The following is a 19593-nucleotide window of genomic DNA, read 5'->3' as shown; positions in this document are numbered from 1 at the left end:
GAGGATAAAGGCAGAAGAAAGAGGCTGTTTTTCAGGATACAGAGTTTTGGTGCTTGGGACCTTACAAAGTTTCCTGCACTTCCATTCTCGTTCAGGACAGCCATCTCTTTCCACTAAATGAGAGAGCACAACACACACTACGTGACTCATTTTTTTGCCTGCACTGTTGTTGCGTGGGAGTGGGAAAAACAGCTGGAATCCATCTAGAGAGCACAAGGAGAGTTTCAAGTAAACGCCAGTAAAGAAAGCCTACACATTAAATGCGTGGCCAGGTAGAGATGACTACTGCAGTTAACTGCCAGTTAACTTCAGAGCCCAATGGAGAGCTTTGCTTTGTGATTAGAAATAGGTAACCCTGCATACTAGGCAGGGCAGGTCCTGATTAAAAACAGATGAACCATTTGTTTCTGATGATTCAAGGATTTATCCCGATTGCCTTCTCCATGATACCAGCCCAGCAGTAGCTGTGCTGAAGGAGCCATGACAGAACCATGTGCCCGCCCCTGCTCTCACAGACAAGACCTCACAAGGAAGTGGTACTGTACCAAAATAACTCTGTTGCTTTGCTACTCTGCATTCAAAAAAATGAGACTATTATCATCTGTAGAGATACATGAAAGGGCTGCATGAAAACCAAGCTCAGCTGACTGGGACACAGAGGCCCAAAGACCTTGTCCGTGCTTGGGGGCAGATGCGTCTTTGCATGAAGGGTGCTCCTTCCCCGTAACTTGCTCATCTTCTTTACGAAGCCCTCCCAGGCACCTTACAGAGTGCAACTCTCACAGATAAAATGAGCTATCGTGGCAAGATGGCTCAAAAAATTGGATTGCCCCTTTGTCAGGCTCGCAGGGAAAGCCAGCTCCTGCTGGCAGGCTGGGACTACAGGAACACGCTCATGGTCCCTCTACTCAGTGGACTAAGGCAGCGTGCAAGAGCCTGAAGAGGTTTGGCTCCAGCAAGAGCAAGTGAGAACAGACAGGGCAGGGATGCTTCTGCCCCTTGTGAATTCATACAGACCCATGCACCAAAGATGTTGCAGCCTCTTCCATGGGGTTTGATGCCCAGAAAGGAGCCGCAGTCGCAACCATGGCCAGGATGACCGACAGCATGGCTGGCACGGCAGCGTTAAGACCCTTTAATGCAGTACTCTGTATTTATTTAAAGATTTCCATCTAAGGATCTCATGTCAACCCAAGGTTATAGATAACAGGGTGATGACTAGAATACCCTTAGGCTATTTTTTTCTACTTTGGGCTGTTAAGTAACACCAGCTTCTAGGCTATACTAGAAAAAGGAACAGAACAGTCTCACTCGAGGTTAAAAAACAAAAAAAAAACAAACCTGAAAGGACCTAGGGCACTTCTGTGCTGTCAAAAAGTTACACTAACTAATTGCAAGCATTACAAGTCTAACAAAAGAGACAATACAGCCCAGCTACAGCACTCACTTCTACAAACTCTAAATGCTCCATTTATATGGAGTTCTCAGAAATGCACCCTTTGAAATAATAATAATAAAAAAAAAATCTTTGGCCAGTTTGTGGTTTATGATTCTCATGTCTGCATATTTCTAGACTCCAGCCAAGACCAGACTTGTCGGCTCTGAGCATTAAACTTACTCCTCATGCCTCAGTTTCCCTACTCAAAAGTAAAGGCAAGATTTCAAAGCAAGCACTCAGTATTTCACAAAGGCGAGTGTTTTACGGTAACACTGCAATACACTCCCCACAGCACACTATCCTGCAACTTCTCTGGTTGACTGTAGCCTGAACCAGATATCTGACAAAAAAGGCTGGTTTGCAGATGGGCTTTCAAGCCCTATTTCGTACAAAGCTTTGGATCAAAATAAGAAGCAGATCTCCAAAGTATTTTCATTCATCTTCATTTCTAGGGCTTTAAGCAAAACATTAATGTTACATAGTGACTTCCAGCCTGTTGAGTTTTGCATAAGGCACAGTGAAAACTTTTAACAAATATCTCAGATTGTAAAAATGCAGACAGAGCTTTCTGTAAGATTTAAGACATTCAATTTCTCTTCCCTTTTTTTCCTTAAAAAAAAAAAACAACTAGTTCTCTGTAACATCTCCCTGATTTCTCATCCCCTTATTACCACTACTCCTGGGGTTTCACTGATGGCAGTATCACTAGGAAACGTAAGGAGAAAAAGCTGTAAGAGACATGGCCTATGAAGTTCTCCATCTCCTGATTTTAGGGAAATCACTTTAAATACAGCAATAATTCCAGAGACGAGCATTAGAAGTTAATGACTCATCAAAAGAACAGGAAATAGGAAACTTTAAGACCTTAAAGACACAGCAAATAGAAGCTATTTCACATCATGTACAACACAACCACCCTAACTACAGTATTTCATGCTCAATGGGGGGAAGCAGCATTTGAGACCATCTATCACAGTAATTATGTGATGCTGGAGGGAGCACGACTTTATTTTTTATTCAGTTTGACCCTGAGCACCATCAAAATGGAAGACCACAAACATTCGAGAAGTGATATATTGGTACCAGCTAGCACTTAAACAAGAAAGATTTGTTAAAAAAAATTAAAGTAAATAATTCATAGGCCAAATTCAATTCTTGCTATATATTGGGAATCACTCCCCTGAAGTCCAAGATAACTGAGATTTGCCCCGATGCAACAGGAGATTTCCCATGAATACTTGAATTCCAATTCCATCACATAACTTTAGGCAGAAATAATTCTTTATGAGTGCTCTACAACTACTGGTCCTCTGTCCACAAGCCCAGTTCTATGCTCCTTCCAGGCAGAAAGCCACACCTTTACCATTTTATTCTAGCCTGGTGCCCAATGAACAGGTTTGTTCGATGAGTAAGGAAGAGAAGCACCCTTCACCCAAACGGGCAAAAACCACAGGCATCCCCTTCTGTTACTGTATTTTTGGCATATAAACCACAAAACCTCTTCCCTTCCCTGCAAGTGGAGACTCGAGCGCCCTGTGCTTGCGTACAGGTAACAGGAGGAGCTGTTTACCTCCCTGCTGTCCCTCCTGCCTGTCTGACACCATCGCCCGCCTCTGCCCCAGCACTCCCCATCTGTCACCCACCTCTGACTTTGTGCAGATTACTTGAGGATTTATTTTCAAGCAGGATTTAGGGATGAAAATAGGCATTACTTTGTCCTCCCACTCCTGAGCTTCCACCTATTTGTTTCATTAACTTCTTTTTCGTTGTCATGATATCATGCCATAAGCTCTTTAGGGCAGAGATGGCCTTTGTAAGAGATATGTGCACAGTGCCCACCCCAGTATCTCCCCAGCCTCGCTGACCAGGGTCTATGACCACTGCAAGAAAAGAAGTATTAAATACTGATATTGAAATCCTGTGAGTCAAGTTTACAGGTTCAGGCCCCAAAACAATGAAAAACTCTCCTTTAGCATAAAGCAGGGACTGCCAGCTCACAGACTGCACTTCCATTAAGTGTGTGTTGTCCATTTCCAGATTCAGTTTTCATTAAAATGCAGTCCAGGATCAAAGTCAGTCAGCTGGATCTATATGGTGAGGTAATTTGCAATATTGCACCAGTGTACATGTACATTTGCCCTCCTGTGTCATCCTCAGCTGTGTTGTCAAAAAAGACAATAATCAGTCTAATTATAAAAGGGCAACAATTCTTTGCTTCATATATGGGAAGGCAAAATATTTTTTTACAAGTTATTGAAAGTAGTTGTTTTAGGATGACTCCTTTAGTAAATATGAAAACCTCCTCCTCCACTGCATTTTCTATGCATAACGCTACTTTTTAGAAGAACAAAAAGTCTGCACCTTCAAAAAACCAAATAGGAAACAAAACTGGTAGCAGAGCTGCTCTGACTGACAACCTTAACCTAAACATCTTTTGCTTTGCGTTCTTTATCAGGGCTTTTCATTGCGGAAGGGGGGGCAGCACCTAAAATCCTCACAAGACTACTTAACATTTACTAGTGAAAATGCAGCATTTCAGTGAAATTCGATATTTTCTTTCATCAAAGGCAGGGAGCCTCAGCCCACATGTTAACAGTAATGTAACAAGCCTACTGTATGTGCTACAACCGAAGATCCTTTTCCAATTAGAATTCATTTAGGTTGGGGGGGAGGAGGGTCAGAGCAAAGAGGTGGCTCTGGAGCTGATCTAAAACTGGAATTCGACCATTCCGGCTGGGAGCTTTAACAGCTCAGCTGGAGATCCCGAACCCTTGCTCGGACTCTGGAGAGAACCAGAAGCGAACCTGAAGTGAAAGCAACGTTAGCAAGGAGAACAGTTTGTCCCCAGAAAATGAAAGAAACGCATACAAGGATGTTTCTTTTTCTACAGAGCAGGAAGAAAAAAAAAAAAAAAAGTCTCGTGCACTAGGAAAAAAACCCCCAACATTCTTTAATTTTCCTGAAACTCAAGTCTGAGTTTGCTTTTCAGTTGTAGCTCTGATAGAATCTCCAGATCAAGCTCATTAGTGTTGGTTAAATCCAGGTTTGCTGATAGAAATGTGTGGGACAGCAAACAAAACCAGTATCAGGCCTCAAGAGAGGATGTGCCTCTTTAATTGAAAAAGGCAGAGTAATCATTCATTTATTTAACCCAGAGATGATTATAATCTGAAAACCTTGAAATCCTCTTACACAACAACTGTTTTGGCAAGCCCTTCTGTGTTCCAACAAATATTAAACTGTGCTTGCCATTTGTCTAAGGAATCTTGTATTAATAAACATGAAGAAGAACACTTTTACCTCCCACACTCAATGACAGAAGAAAACAAAGACCAGCTGTATTCATCAATGGATCCTTGTTCTGCACATAAAGGCTAATTACATTTTACTTCAAGCCTACACATGGAAAACTTTGCTGCTGCCATCTTGTCAAATTCAGCTTCTGATATGCCAGCTGACATACTGCAATGACTGCACATAATGAACTTCTTTGTGCCATTAACACCTTCGGCGCCCAGCACGCGGGGTATCTGCGGGACGCAGGGGCTGGGGAAGGGGCACGGGCAGCACCTCCGCTCCCCCCGAACATGCGTTACCTGCTCACTGGCGAAGGGGACGGGGGATTTTTATAGACTGGGATGACAGAAGCTACTTTGACCGAAGATTTTAATTTTAGCAACTGATCTCATTCAAAGATGCCCTGCTAGCATCAAGTTCGGATGGTACCTCCGTACCTCACTTTGTACGGAGCATGTTAAACGGGGGCATTTTGAAAAGATAAAAAAACTAAGTTGACATACCGATTTCCAACTTCAAGATCACAACAACCAGTCACTAGGACAAAATCCAGACTCCTTAATGCTGATACTGAGCACTTCTTACTGTGTATTTCTTTTGCTCCTTTTTTTTTTGTTTGTTTGAAAGATTTTCAAAGTTACAAACAGTTGAAAGACAGCTTTATTCCAAAACTGAAAATCTTAAAAGCACTGTTAGCTTTAAAAAATTGACAATTATCTTTTTTTTCCTGAAGGCACTCCAATTCATCTGCATCAAATAAGCGTCTGTAAAGCTAACAATTCTGGCCTAAGATAAAAATCACATGTTTTTAAAACATAAAATTAAAATTGGCAATACAAGTAGCTTTTCAGACTTAGATCAAAAGAGGATTTCTTTTTAGAAAAGAATCAAACTGTCTTTCACCATTTTTATTGGTGTTTTTTCAACATTTCTCCCAGCTTTTACAATTAAAATAGATGACTCAATTTCACTGTCTACATTCAGCTCCCTTTTCATGTTTTTCTAGATTTCCATATTGCAAAATTTGGGCTACAAACACCACAGATGATTGTTGTTATGCAAGAACTATTCCTGCCGTAAATATCCAAAACAATGATAAAATATTTCTGCTGTTATTAGGTCCTACAAGTTTGTTTTCACAGTACATTAGTTTGGGAGATAAAGTACACGTTTAATGTCTGCTTCAGGATTCAGCTCCATGATCACTATATTCCAAACCCAGCCTTCATAATCACTCTGCTACAGAACACAATAAACTTCTTGTTACTGCAGATGCTACTAATTTTATGTAATTCTATATACATTAGGTAAGAATCATATTCAAGATCATGTGAAAATATTTCCGCGTGAATCTCTCTGAAAGAATGAAACACATTAGAAATGCAAACAAACATTTTAGAGTACATCTTTTGCTCAGTATAAGATAAATTACAGTACTTAGGGAGACAATATTAAAAAATGAAGCAAACGCTCTGCAAATAAAAACATTAAAAAGGGTGAGGGGTTATTAGGTTCAGTGCCTACAACCACCGAGCCCTGATCTCTGACTGTTCCCGCAGAAGCGACTGCAAGGCGAAATAACAGCATCAGAGCTGCCAGCATCAGTTACGTGCAGGAAAAAAAATAAAGGCAATCTGCAGTAATTTAAGGTTCCATCAGAAACATCATTAGTATGCGACTCTTAGAGAAGGATGAAATCAATGAGGGAACAAAAATACTTTTGATCACCTTATGCAGAACTCAAAGAAAACTGGACTTACAGAGCAAAACCAAGATTTACCTAAAATATTATCTTGAATGATGTAAAAGGTATTTCGGCTCCAAGCGCTGTTCCTTAACTACCATGGACTGAATTTTCTAAGCTCCAAGTTCCCCATGTACTCAGTGGGGAATCAGATCCTCAATGCTCAGAGATTTGCACCCTAAGAAATTAAAACTTGGTGCCAATTTGACTGTTTTTGAAAAACCTGTATTATCTGGACTGCCATAAGCCATGCCAGAAAGCAGTTACCTACAGACAAAAACAAGACCATGCCATTCCTCCCGTCGAGCCTAGGCTATGGTTTCTCTTGCCCCAACACAGAGACTGCCAAGAGCCTTCCCTGACCATGTCTCCTGTCCCAGAATGGGTGGTAAGGGCAGGAGCAAGGGTTTTCCTCTCCATTCACCCCATCACCTGCCTACTTGGAAGCCGGGGTGAAGCTGGGGCTCTGTGGGACGTGGGTAATGGGCACAGGGATGTGACGTGCGTCTTCCAACCCTCACCCTTACAGCAGGCCAGGGACACCCATCTGACATGGCTGCTTCTTTCCCATCCCATTTCCAGACACAGAAATGCCTCTTTGGGCTTAATACTGCTGATCATGAGAATTCCTTCTCATTACTAACTTTCCTTAAATATGAAGGGTTCAAAGAAAAACAGCAGAAGTCTGTCTCCCTTTTGTTGTTTCTTGCACTGATTGTTAATAAAACCAGGGGATAATTGGAAACAGTAGCCATTATGAAACCAAGGATATACATTTTTGAGACTACCTTCATGTTCTATTTGAAAAGAAGAAAAATCTGCCAGAAATGCTATGCTCTGTAACTTGGGGTAAATTTGAGAGTGATGACTGCTACCCCAAAACCAGAAAGAACCAGGGTGCCTAACGGTGAAATAGAAATCCTTTACTAAACTACGTTTTATTTTCAGTGAGACTGGAAGATCACAGTAAATATCTTATTTCTGAAATTGCCCCACTTCTAAATAAAATACAGGAGATATAGAGATATATAGTATAAGAGATACACAGTAGATGCAGCAACTGAGAATGAAACCAGGAATGCAGCAGCAGCATGTGTGCCAGGAAAAGTGTCTTGTTGGGTGGAAGAAAATATGAAAACTAATCATCTCTCTATAGGAGGCCAAATTATGACCATGTTTTCTAACAAATTTGGACTCCTGAACCTCTTCCATCTCGTCTGTCTCCAACAGACAGATGCAAAACAAAAAAGCAGTGATACCCTGAAGGAAGACATAGAAAAAAAACAGTGAACTCTTACTTTGCAGTAGTTTCTTCATCGTATTTTGTTTTCAGATCAAATAGTTCTGTCCTGGTTTTTTCCAAGGCTAAAAGGCATAAACATGAAGCATTACAGCACTATAACAGCAGTGAAAAGCAGAAAGACTACTCCTTTTTCTTTTATTCAGCCATAAATAAAGCTGTACATCTTCTGATGAAAAATTCTTTGCTTTATCTTTCTACCTAGGCAAACCATTATGACTTTAAAAAAACATAGCTTTTGATTTTTCACAGTTTCTTATGATATTTCTTTTACATTGCAAAAATTCCCATTTTCTGCTTAACAAAGCCAGACATTATTAATTTCTTATTAAGCTGGCTAAACGGCTTATTCACTTGAAATATTTATTGCAGTAATTCAGGGAATAAAATTTCTTGTGTTCTCATCGTAAACAAAACCAAATGTGTCCAGACCTGGAACCTATAAGTATGCAGGGATGAAAATTAATGGCAAGCAAATCACAGCAACAGGCAAGACACACTGGTAGAAACCAGGTTCATACTGAACCCAGATCACTACATGTATTCATCATAGTTCAGAAATGTGTGAAACCAGAGCAAAACACAACATGGATGAAAGGTTCCACGGCCTGCTTTCATTGCAGCAATGCTCTAATACTGTACGCGCTTCACGCTTAGCCTTGTCCACTGTATTTACCAATGGACTGGCTGCAATGCAAGTGCTCACTTAAGGTGTGAAGCCCAAAAGAAGCTCTGTTGGATCTCTCTGCACTTGCAAGAGCTGGTTCACACACAGTCCTGATAGATTTAATGATCTCTATCTTCTCGCCTCCAGCCTGATCATTGGTATAGGTCAGAATAGCAATGCCAGACCTGTTTGCAAAGCTTGAACTTTGTGTTCGGCTTCTTCCAGCTTCGAGGCTGTCGACATCTGTGTCTCCTGCAATTTTCTATAAAGGGAAGAGAAGAGGTGAGAACAGAGCTCGTAATCATGTTAAACAACTTATTTGTATTTTCCAAATTTGGAAGAGAGAGTGATTAAATGTCTCAACTGTAATCAGACAACTGACAACACCACACAGACTACAAGGTGCTTCAATGGGACCCATAAATCATGTCACATTGCAATACTGTTCATACTTTGCAGTCCCACTTATTAAAATTTTAACAGTGTAGCCACCTCATAACATAAGCTGTGAACATTATACAAGAGTTGACTGCTATATAAATGACAACTTTAGTGGAAGGTTTTCTTGAGCATAATTTGTTTTGGAAATGTCACACACATTAAGAAAATTGTCACCAAGCACCCTCTGTTGTACAAAGTTAGTACAAGAAGAATGATACATTTCCATTTTACTGTCATAATGAAGAAATTTGTTGCCATAACTGATAGAAGCGAATAGATGCGGCAGCTGTTTCATCATAGCTGTAATAGATGCCAAATGCAGTAATACTATTAGCTACTCTTTAAAAAAAACACACATATTTCAAAACAAATCTCACACTGATATTTTCTATATAACATGAGCAAACCTTAAATATGCTCACATTTCTTCTGTCCACGGGCAATATTTTCTTTTTGTGTCAGTTATACACATTTTAACATCATCTGGCCATACAGGCACTATGCTCTTTGCTAAAGGCTAGATTACAGGAGCTACAAAACTCATCTTTGAAAGGGAGTTGCTCCAACATCTCCCAGGAGTTGCTGCTTTTTATGACATTGGTTTTAAGACATTCTGCAGATTTCAGAATTGTGAAATGGCTTATGAAACTACCAGCATCCTACTTTCACTCCATAGGGTGCATAAATTTATTCTCCAATGCTGTCGACCAGGTTAAGAACTATTTATAGTGAGAAACATGTCAGTTCCCTTCATACCAAATTATATACTTTGAGAACTCAAAACCTCTCTTAGAATCATAGAATAGAATCATAGTATCATTAAGGTTGGAAAAGACCCCCAAGATCATCAAGTCCAACTGTCAATCCAACACCACCATGCCTACTAAACCATGTCTTGAAGTGCCATGTCTGCACATTTTTTTAACACTTCCAGGGATGGGGACTCCACCACCTCTCTGGGCAGCCCAAGTTCCAATGCTTGAGAACTCTTTCAGTAAAAAAATAGTTCCCAATGTCCAACCTAAGCCTCCCCTGGCACAACCTGAGGCCGTTTCCCCTCGTCTTATCACCCGTTACCTGGGAGTAGAGACCACCCGCCACCCCCTCCTGTCAGGCAGATGTAGGGAGCGAGAAGGCCTCCCCTCAGCCTCCTCTTCTCCAGGCTGAACACCCCCAGCTCCCCCAGCCGCTCCCCACCGGCCTTGGGCTCCAGACCCCTCACCAGCTTCGTTCCCCTTCTCTGGACACATTGCAGCCCTTCCATGTCCTTCTGGGAGTGAGGGGCCCAACCCTGACCCCAGCATTTCTCTGCCAAGCAGCTTTCCAGCCACTCTTCCCCACGCCTGTAGCGTTGCCTGGGGCTGTTGTGACCCCAGGGCAGGACCCGGCCCTTGGCCTTGTTGAACCTCACACCATTGGCCTGGGCCCATGGATCCAGCCTGGCCAGGTCCCTCTGCAGAGCCTCCCTACTCTCGAGCAGATCGACACTCCAGCCCAATTTGGTGTCATCTGCAAACTTACTGAGGGTGCACTTGATTCCCTTGTCCAAATCATTGATAAAGATGTTAACCAGAACTGGCCCCAACACTGAGGCCTGGGGGACACCACTTGTGACTGGCCGCCAACTGGATTTACCTCCGTTTACCAGAACTCTCTGGACCCGGCCATCCAGCCAGTTCACCTGTCTAAGTCTAGACACACTTTTATTTGCGTTCCATGACCTGACATTTTTATTTTTTTTTAAACCTATCTAAATTGCAGCCATTAAAGCCACTGCTTACATGCTACTTATAAAAAAGTAACCACAGATATTGATGAATTAAAAAAAGCTTTGCATTCAGTGATAGATTCTTCCCACTCAGACCTGAGTTTAAACAACCAACCACCAACTAAAAAGCTCACATCAACTGAAGGGCTTTCACACTAAGTTGAACATATTATAGCTTCAGTGTTATTGCCCCATGGAAGCAATAAATTCTCAAGGTAGGGAATGCAGCCTGAAAGAACTCCCTTTTAAGACCCTTGCTCTTGTCCTGCCCTATTTGTTTGCCCACTAACCTACAAGATTTAAATATTGCCTGCTCATTTGCAAGAGATAAGAAATGCATCCAAGATGCTTCCAAAATCAATAACAAATAATTTAAGTACTTCTTAATTTCAACATGCAGAAATATGCAAACCTTTCCAGGACAATTCAGGAACACATCCCCTCTCAGACATTACCATAGGAGCAGGGGTGATGCAGCTTTTACCCAAGCTCTTGGGTACAGCGTTTCATCTTAAACAGCTCAGGGTTGTAGAGATTACACAGTGGTACTGTGACACGCAAAGTGGACACAGCAGACTGAATTACACTGTCGGCTAACGGAGAAAGATTAGTGTCACAAAGGACAATACAGCTAGTGAAGAATAAAAGCAGGTTTGCACCCTTCTGAACATGACACCCCCCCCAACACTACCGCAAAGAAACAATCTGTCCTTGTTTTACTTCCACACTTTCACAATTGTTTTTCTGTGCAAAGTTGAGTATCAAATGATTCCGTGTCAAACACATAAATCACCAGAATCACTCAATATATGAGCTGTCTCAGTACACTGAAGAGAGAGTCCTGGCTGGGAAGATTAAACAGAAAAATACATCTCTCCTCCTCTACGATACCTGCAGACACACACATGCACACTCACCTCTCCTTCTCTGCGAAATCATTTTGTAACTTCTGTTCTTTTTCAAGGGCTATATTCTCCGCTTGGTTCTTCAGGGTCTGTTCATATTCTCGGATTTTCTCTTTAAGTGCTTTTATTGTAACCTCTACAGAAAAACAATAGGGGATGAATGAGTTTACACAGCTCCATGTGGTTGCACAACACAAGGCTTTCTTTACCCTGTAGGCTCAGTGTGTTTTAAACTTTAGCTCTTCAACTCTGACACAAAATCAATGGATATGAGTCCCTTTGGAGACCTTTTACTCCCTAAATGTTAAATTGAACTTTAAGTGTTTAGGTTGAGAAGGATCAATGGAGTTTGCTGGAAAGCAGAGCGAAGAAGGTTCCTCTAACATGACTTGAAAAAAAAAGACCAAAAAAAAAATCAATTGTAAAATATAATATCACCTTATTGACTAGTCTCAAATTAGCTCGCTGCTGAGTGGAGATTAATAAAGTCCCAGTGTAGGTTTAAGTATGCATTTACACATAGGACAGTTAATTCACATAACTGTGCTCATGTAAAAAGAGGCAGTTTTACTATGGTTCATGCACAGATGCAATCTAATTGAACACATATCTGGGATACAGCTACGTTCTGCTTCACAACTGATGAAAAATACGGCAGTTAAGATTTAACTGCTGTATTAACATTAGATCAGATTCAACAGAGCCCTTCATATTCTAGTTGCTCTAACAGCCTTGTCATCGACACTGGGTTTTACACACAAGCATTACCTATAACTTTCTGAGTGCACTTGTAGCCTTCCAGGGAATGTGCAGAAACCTTTCTCTCAGCTAAAGAAGCTATCTTGCTTTACTGTGCCCAGTAATGGATGAGGGAAGATGCATAAACCTGCAGAGTTATGGCACAGCCTCTGATGGACAGCATCTTGTTAAGTGCCCTGATCCGTTCCGATGTGAAAGCCCTTTGATCCCACCCACAGGAAAGGACTGAATCCTTATAGGGCTCATAAGAGGAAAAGCAAGACATTCACCAGAGTATGCTTTGTAACAATAATGGAATTTGGAAAAAGCGTTAGACTGCCAGAAGACTTGCAGCTAGCAATATATTTCAATGTACTTACACAGAGATGCAGTGGTTTAAAGACATCAGCTTATTAACAGATGCCATTAACAATGCTTTAGGAAAAAAATACTTTGGGACATAAAATGCTTCTCATTCTGCAGAAACATCATAGAAAGACAAACTCTACTATGAAAAGGAAAGCCTACAGACTTGGGGAAAAAAAATCTCAATAATATCACACAAAACCATGCATAACCCTTTCAAAGTCTAGACTTTTGGACTTGACTAGAGAACTGTAAAGCCAGACAGCAGATACTACTGTTGAATGAAGGAGCAGGATTTTGCTAGCCGTGCAAAAATCAGATGAGGCTCATTACTGAGTAACAGGCTGTGAAAAGGACATGTCACTTTTTTTTTTTTTTTTTTTTTAAGCAAAGGGAAATTCTTCTCTGAGATCCGGGAAGTAATACAAATTCTGATCCTTTCCTGAATAAGCAAAGGATGCTACTTCACACAGACAAAAGGATGCTCATTCATATGTACAAAGGATGTACTCTTTGTACTGGAGACACCTTTGCTCCAGGTCTTTTCAGACAGAAACCTGCAGAAGTATTCAGGTACCTGGAGCAGCACAGAGTTAAACAGTCTCATGGAAATCTATACAGTTGCATCTTGAAAAGGTTTTAATGTTTCATTTTCAAAGGATACAAAACTATAAAAATGAATGCAAGAAGCATACAAATGTGGGGAAAAAATGATAGACTTTTGTGACAAAATCTGACCTTTAGGCACCTAACAACAGATGTGTTGGACAAGCACAGTTTAATTCTTTACATCGCTCAAAGAACTAAGTGCCTTCTTTACTGCTCAGGTCAGCCAAAGCTTGTTAGCCACTGCCATTTGTACCAGTTTTGGAAGAAGTTCTTACAGGAGCTGTGTAGCTCTTACACAGCCCTCCAAACAAAGAGATTAACTGATCAAAGCACCCTTAGCTAACAACAGGCTTTTCCCTGGGTATCTTATTAATCCCTGTTTGAAATAGAGTGTAAAACTACTGCACTGGAGTGAAAAACGGGAGCAAAGACTACAGTGGCAAAACAGAAGGGAAGTTAGTGCACACCGGGGGAAATAAAAAATGCCAGTTCGTGAGTAGTTGCAGCAAAAAACTCTGGAAGTCGAGATCTTTTCCACTTTCTGGGATGAAGCCCTGTCATACTGGAGGTACAGGATGCACAGCCTCAGGAAAACTCTGCACGGCGAACTGCAATTACGGTGCATTTCCAGCACAAATACTGTTGGGCTTAGAGCATTATGGCTCCTATATGACATCTTCTGCAGTCCAGCCTGAATCCTTGCATGTTGATACCTGTCCCCTCCATAGGCCACACCTCTGTGTTAAAACAAAATATTTAACTGCATATAAGCTCCTTCTGCTGAAAATGAGATGTAACAGAACCAACTCAGCTGCTAATGTGGCTTTCAAATGCTACCCACTTGGGCGCAACAGTTCCACAGTATTAAAAAAAACCCCGACAACCAAACAAAAACCAACAAACCCACATTTTCCAAATGCCTGGAAAATTTACCTTTCCACCACCCAGAATTGAGTATTAAAGTCGGAAATGAAAAGTCCCGTGTATAGGCAAGCAGGTGTACAACCGAGCAAAATTTGTTTCCTGGTGCAGAAACCTTCTTCTGAATCACAAGAAAACTTCAACAGTCTTAAACACAACAGGCTGTAAATCTCATTGAGATTTTCATGTATTTTCATGTACTCTGGTCTCATTAAAACTTACTTAAATAATTAAACAGTATTAGCTTGTATTTACATTGCTCTACGGAGAGTCTCTAGAGTAAATACGAAGTATGTATGTGAATGTACTCCAGTAACACATTTCAGATTTAGACAAGGAAAAACAGAGTACAGAAAAAGTTCCATTTTGTACAGCTCTCTATGTGTGTATAAAACACTGGATTTTTGTGTGTCTGTGCTACGTGCACCCACACATACATGCAGCCTGATGCAGCAGTAGCACTGTCTCTCATAAAACATCTACATACAACCTCAGTCGGCGTGCAATTTGCAGGTAGCACTGAAGGCTGCAACTGAATATAGAATCGTTGAATGTTTTGGGTTGGAAGGGACCCCTAAGAGGTCACCTAGTCCAACCCCCCTGCAGTGAGCAGGCCCCCCTTAAGTACTGAAAGGCTGCAATCAGGTCTCCTCGCATCCTTCTCAGCTCCATTCTCTGACTTGGTGTGACAGAAGACAAAACTTTTAAAGAAATCCAAAGTGTCTACCCAAAGTCATACCTATACACATAAATACAGAAGCGGCTCTAATAGACTATTATACTCTCTTCACTGAATTTCAATGCTACCGTCAACCCTACCCGTAAGAAATAAAACTGAATTTAATCCCAGTCTTCAAATTTCAGTATGCATTAAAAGCTGATAAGCGAATACATTTGCAACCTACCCTGATTTTTCACCTCGGCGAATTCTTTATTGTATTCCTCCAGAGTTTCCCTAAGTTTCTGGTTCTCTGTTTCAATATCGTGCATACGTTGAACCTTCAGCTGAAGCTGCTGTCCTAAATCCAAGGCTGGAACCGGATCTGAAAAAGAAACAGTACAGTAAAACGTAAGATAACAGGAACACTTCTGCAACTCACACAGTTCAGAGCACAAGTGTCCTTTTTTCTTCCATTAATATCCATTTTAAGTGCAAGTAAGGCCCTACTTTGAGTTATTATTCCTGTATGTTCCTCACCTCGTATCCTGCAAACTTCAAAAAATAGAGATAGTTCATTGTATCTGATTTACCCTTTAAATTGGGATGTGCCTTCTTCGTCCTGGCATTAATCCACAGGGCAGCGCCTCTGGGTGCAGACAGTCATGATACGAAGGCATGTGAGAGACTTAAGTTTCAAATTTTTGTTTTCCAAATGAGAATTTTGGGATAAAAAGCAATCAAACTGCATGGCGCTCTGACTGTGTCCCTCACATACCTCTGTTTCTGAAGCAAATTGTGCCCTCCTGCACAGCTGAGCTCAAAAAGGTTATTTGATCATGGAGATCCAAGCTATACTTTTTCTAACTGACAGATCAATAATAATCAGAAATATTGCATGGATGTAATTAATTCCGTGACTCTTGGGTTGGGTGACTCTTGTTCCCTCTTTTTCTTACACTGCTAATCAAATAGAAATTAGAAATTATTTTGAATGTCCTCTCAGTATTAATTCTCTGATGTTTGTCCCCTTCTGCTAAATAGAGTCCTTAGCACACACCTGACATGCGAACGCGTGATTTATTCTGGAACTTCTTCCCAGTCAGAATAGGCAAACGCTGGAGTCCGATGGACTTATAGAAGATTATTGAATACATTTCTGTTATGGGCGCCAGCATCTCTTGTGAAATGGCTGCAAAGATTTAGTCTCCTGTTGAGGAATGCTAAACACCAAACTCAGTGGATCAACAACAGTATATATTAGGGAGTTCACTTAATTTTCAGCCACTACAGTCATTAATTTTTCAGACCACCCTCAGTCTCTGGAAACACATAATAAGTCTATTGTACCTCTGTTAACACATTAAGCATGAGCCTGTGTGTTTTTTCAATATGCCAGCGTTGTTTCATAGTTTATAAAAGAATAGTACTGGGTTATGTTGAGCTCGGAGACATTATAAGTAGCAGCCTGCTGCATTTTGTTACTTCGGTTCTTCAACAGCTTATGGCATTACCCTGTTCATAATACAAAATCTAGGTGGCTTGTCATCTGTTCTCTGTACATACATAGTTTATGACTACATAGCTTTTTCATTTATGCTTTTTAGGCCAAATACTTTTCGTTATTATTATCTGTATTAAAATATTTATAATAAATCAAACTTAAAATGTTATTGTGGCAGAGCCAGGGGGTACAGGTAAGGAATTAAATATAAAGTTTAAGTCACAGCAGTAGCACGAGTTAAAGGCCCTGCAATATTTATGTACGGTCCAATTAAGGTACGGGCTGTCACAACATCACCCTTCTCCCATGTAGGTCTGCCGACCTTTATCTGGAATGACCGTTTTGTCACACTCCTGCAGCTCAGCATTTCTCCGAAAGAGCTAGCCCAGGCCATTCATCTGCTGAACAGAAAGAAAGGCTGGATTGTCTCAATCTATCCGCATCTGAAATTGTTACAGGAACCGCCAAACGCATCAGGCAGGGATCTTAAGCTTCAGCTATGATAGTTCTATAAAATTGTGTGAAAATGCCACGATGAAAGAGACTGAACTTTACAAAATTGTGGGTGCGCTTTCCCCCCCTCGTTTTAAGATGCCCATTGTAAAAAACCACGGCACCCACAAGAGGTATTTTCCTCCAAATACACAGGGCTTTTTATATTTAAATCGGTAAAGAATTAAAAGACAAAAATAACACGAGCATTATAAAGAGAATAATGACTAAACCTTTAGTCAAATTTGCAGTCCCTGAGAAGCTTTATGTACAAAATGAAAATGCTTGCAATCTCATAATTATTCATCAGGACATGTATATTTAATTTAGCTCTATTAAAGGTTAATGTTCAAGTAGCAAAACAGTGGCAGAACAAACAATATGTAAAAACAGTCTCTGTGCATTAAACTTCAAACTTCGCTAGAGCCTATTTGAAGGACTAATGGCCTGCAGCCACTAAATACCGCTTAAGGACATGTAAAAAAACTCCATGGCTGAAGCACCTCTTAGACTTCATTTTTATAAACTGCATGAAGGAAAACTAACTACTGCATGACAATAAAATGACCACGACATTTTGGGCAGAGAGACAAATCCTTCATTTCTCATGGCAAGCCCCAACATGCTCTTTAATCTCAAAAAACCCCTAAAGCCCCGTGATTTCTCAAGTATTTATAAACACCAATTGCCCTGAAACAAGCATGAACCTTACAGTCAGAATGACATTTTTCTTACCTGAGTGGAGTGGATTTAAAAATAAATAAAAATACTCTCCTTTTCCTGACATATGCATGCATGAAAAAGCATACCTTTTTTATTAACCAGACTTACAAAGTATGTTTCATGTCATTTAACAGGAGGTCACTGAATTTTTAAACAAGCAATGGACCAAAACTTTCGATTCATTACACAAACAACAGGCATACACGTTTCAAAAAAAAAAATAATCAAGTGGTACTCGCTTATGGAGGGAAGTGAAGAAGGAAAGGCCTTTTCTGTAATCTGTGAAAGAGAAAAATCACCTCACTTAACACTTAAATGTGGAAAACTCATCACAAATTATTCTCTTGGTTTGACTCTTCTCTAGCTTGCAAAAGTTCAGAATCCCTGCTAGGCACAAGATAAATAAGAAATGAGAAAATTGGTAAAAGGAATCTGCTCATCCAGAACTTTAAAAAGTGTTTAGCAAGATCATTATTGCCCAAGAGTAAACTGAGATGGCTATTTTTATGCTAAATTTAGTGTATTTTTTTCTATCGCTTCCTATTCCATTCTAGTTTCCCAATCCACTTGTTGCATACTACACCCACGAAGAAGCCCTTTGCATCACATGTTTGTACCTAGCCCAGCATGTCTGGATCCAGTCCCCAATAACGGTTCCTCCACGCTACCATACGAGAAATCGTAACTGCTGTATTTTAAAACCAGCATCCGCAAAGCCTGTTCCTGCCTTTACTTCCCAATGAATTGCCCTTTTGGGACCGTTGCACAAGCAGCTCCCTGCGCTCGCCACTGCGACACACCACGCCGGGTCCCTTGCAGAGGAGCCTCTGTCCTCAGAAAGGAGGTGGACGGACATGTCTCAATGAGCGCAGGCGTGAAAAAAATTAATGCTGTAAATGTAACATTATTTTTCTAGCAGTTAATACTTTGCATCAAACCAGCTAGCGCAACGCAGCCGGCAATAACACCTCTCAGACTCTTCTCACACCATACGTGCCCTGATGATAGGTCTTTCTTGAACAGCAGCTCAAGAGAACCGATTATTTTTTTTTTTTTTGCTGCTGTGCATTCATGTCAACTACATATTTTAGGAACAATTTTAAAAGGACCGCAAAGACGGATCTTGCCAAAACAGCGCATTCCATGACAAGCTAGAGGCAGCACCTCACCACCCGCGACCCCACGTTGCTCAGACCAAACCCGACCTCAGCCCAGGAGATAAACCAGGACTATCGATGACCCGCTGAATTTCCAAAGTGAGTTTTGTTTTAAAAAACCCCATTCCTCCCTCATTCTGCGAGCTGGAAAAAGACACAGTTCTTAATAATTCAATATAAGTGTTTACACAAAGAGCACTGTGGGTACCGTTGCCCTCCCCTGTCATTAGGCAGAAATGAATGCCCCCCCTTGTGAGCGCTGCGCCTGCGATGACATCACGCTCCTGCCTGCGTTACTTTTCGCCAGGGCACTCTAGGCTAATGTAATCATACGATTACATAATTAACCCAGCTGTCTCATTAAGAAAATCAACTGGAATTCAGGGCATAATTAGTCATACAGCAATTAGCATGCTGATGAGCAACTGATGAAAAGCTGTCTCGATATAGAGTATGCTGGGACCACCCTCGTTATTTAAGAAGAGGGGGGGAAAAGCCCACCTCAGCTCGAGGAAAAGCAGCTCGGTCTGGGAAGTTGATGTTTAACCCCCCCGCTCCCCCACCCCCGGCCGTCGCTGGGCTTGGTGCGCGGGGCGGGACGCTGCCCCCGAACCGCTCCTTCCCGCTGCCGCTCGTGGGGGGAGACTGACGGAGGGGTGGGCTGCGGGAGGAAAATTTGCCAAATGAAGTGGAAAAACTCTGTCATTGTTTAAACGCACAGTTTACAGAGCGCTGCGGCCAATTACCCTCTCGCTCCGTGTATATATATATTTTTAATATATACATGTATATGTACTATTTTCTAAGGCCAGCGCCGCGGAGCGCTGCTCGGCGGGAAGTTCCCGCGGGCGAAGCGACCGGCGAG

At 41.2% G+C, this 19593-nt stretch overlaps 1 protein-coding gene across 2 annotated transcripts in view; it reads right to left on the bottom strand.

Moving 5' to 3' along the window:
• The window catches only part of CUX1 (cut like homeobox 1), a 250607-nt gene that overhangs the window by 136022 nt on the left and 94992 nt on the right, over nucleotides 1–19593 (bottom strand). For both annotated transcript variants that reach the window (XM_035900513.1, XM_035900512.1), the window contains exons 5-8: nucleotides 15100–15237; nucleotides 11573–11696; nucleotides 8632–8708; nucleotides 7778–7844 (exon numbers count right to left, since the gene is read on the bottom strand). In XM_035900513.1, coding sequence (XP_035756406.1) covers nucleotides 7778–7844; nucleotides 8632–8708; nucleotides 11573–11696; nucleotides 15100–15237 — 406 coding nt within the window. The remainder of the gene's footprint in view (nucleotides 1–7777; nucleotides 7845–8631; nucleotides 8709–11572; nucleotides 11697–15099; nucleotides 15238–19593) is intronic.

The sequence above is a fragment of the Egretta garzetta genome, unplaced genomic scaffold (genome assembly GCF_000687185.1).
Source record: "Egretta garzetta isolate BGI_Z169 unplaced genomic scaffold, ASM68718v1 scaffold108, whole genome shotgun sequence".
In the NCBI taxonomy this organism is placed as follows: domain Eukaryota; kingdom Metazoa; phylum Chordata; class Aves; order Pelecaniformes; family Ardeidae; genus Egretta; species Egretta garzetta.
The sequence above is the reverse complement of the archived record's forward strand: the minus strand, read 5'-3'. Positions and strand labels throughout refer to the sequence as shown.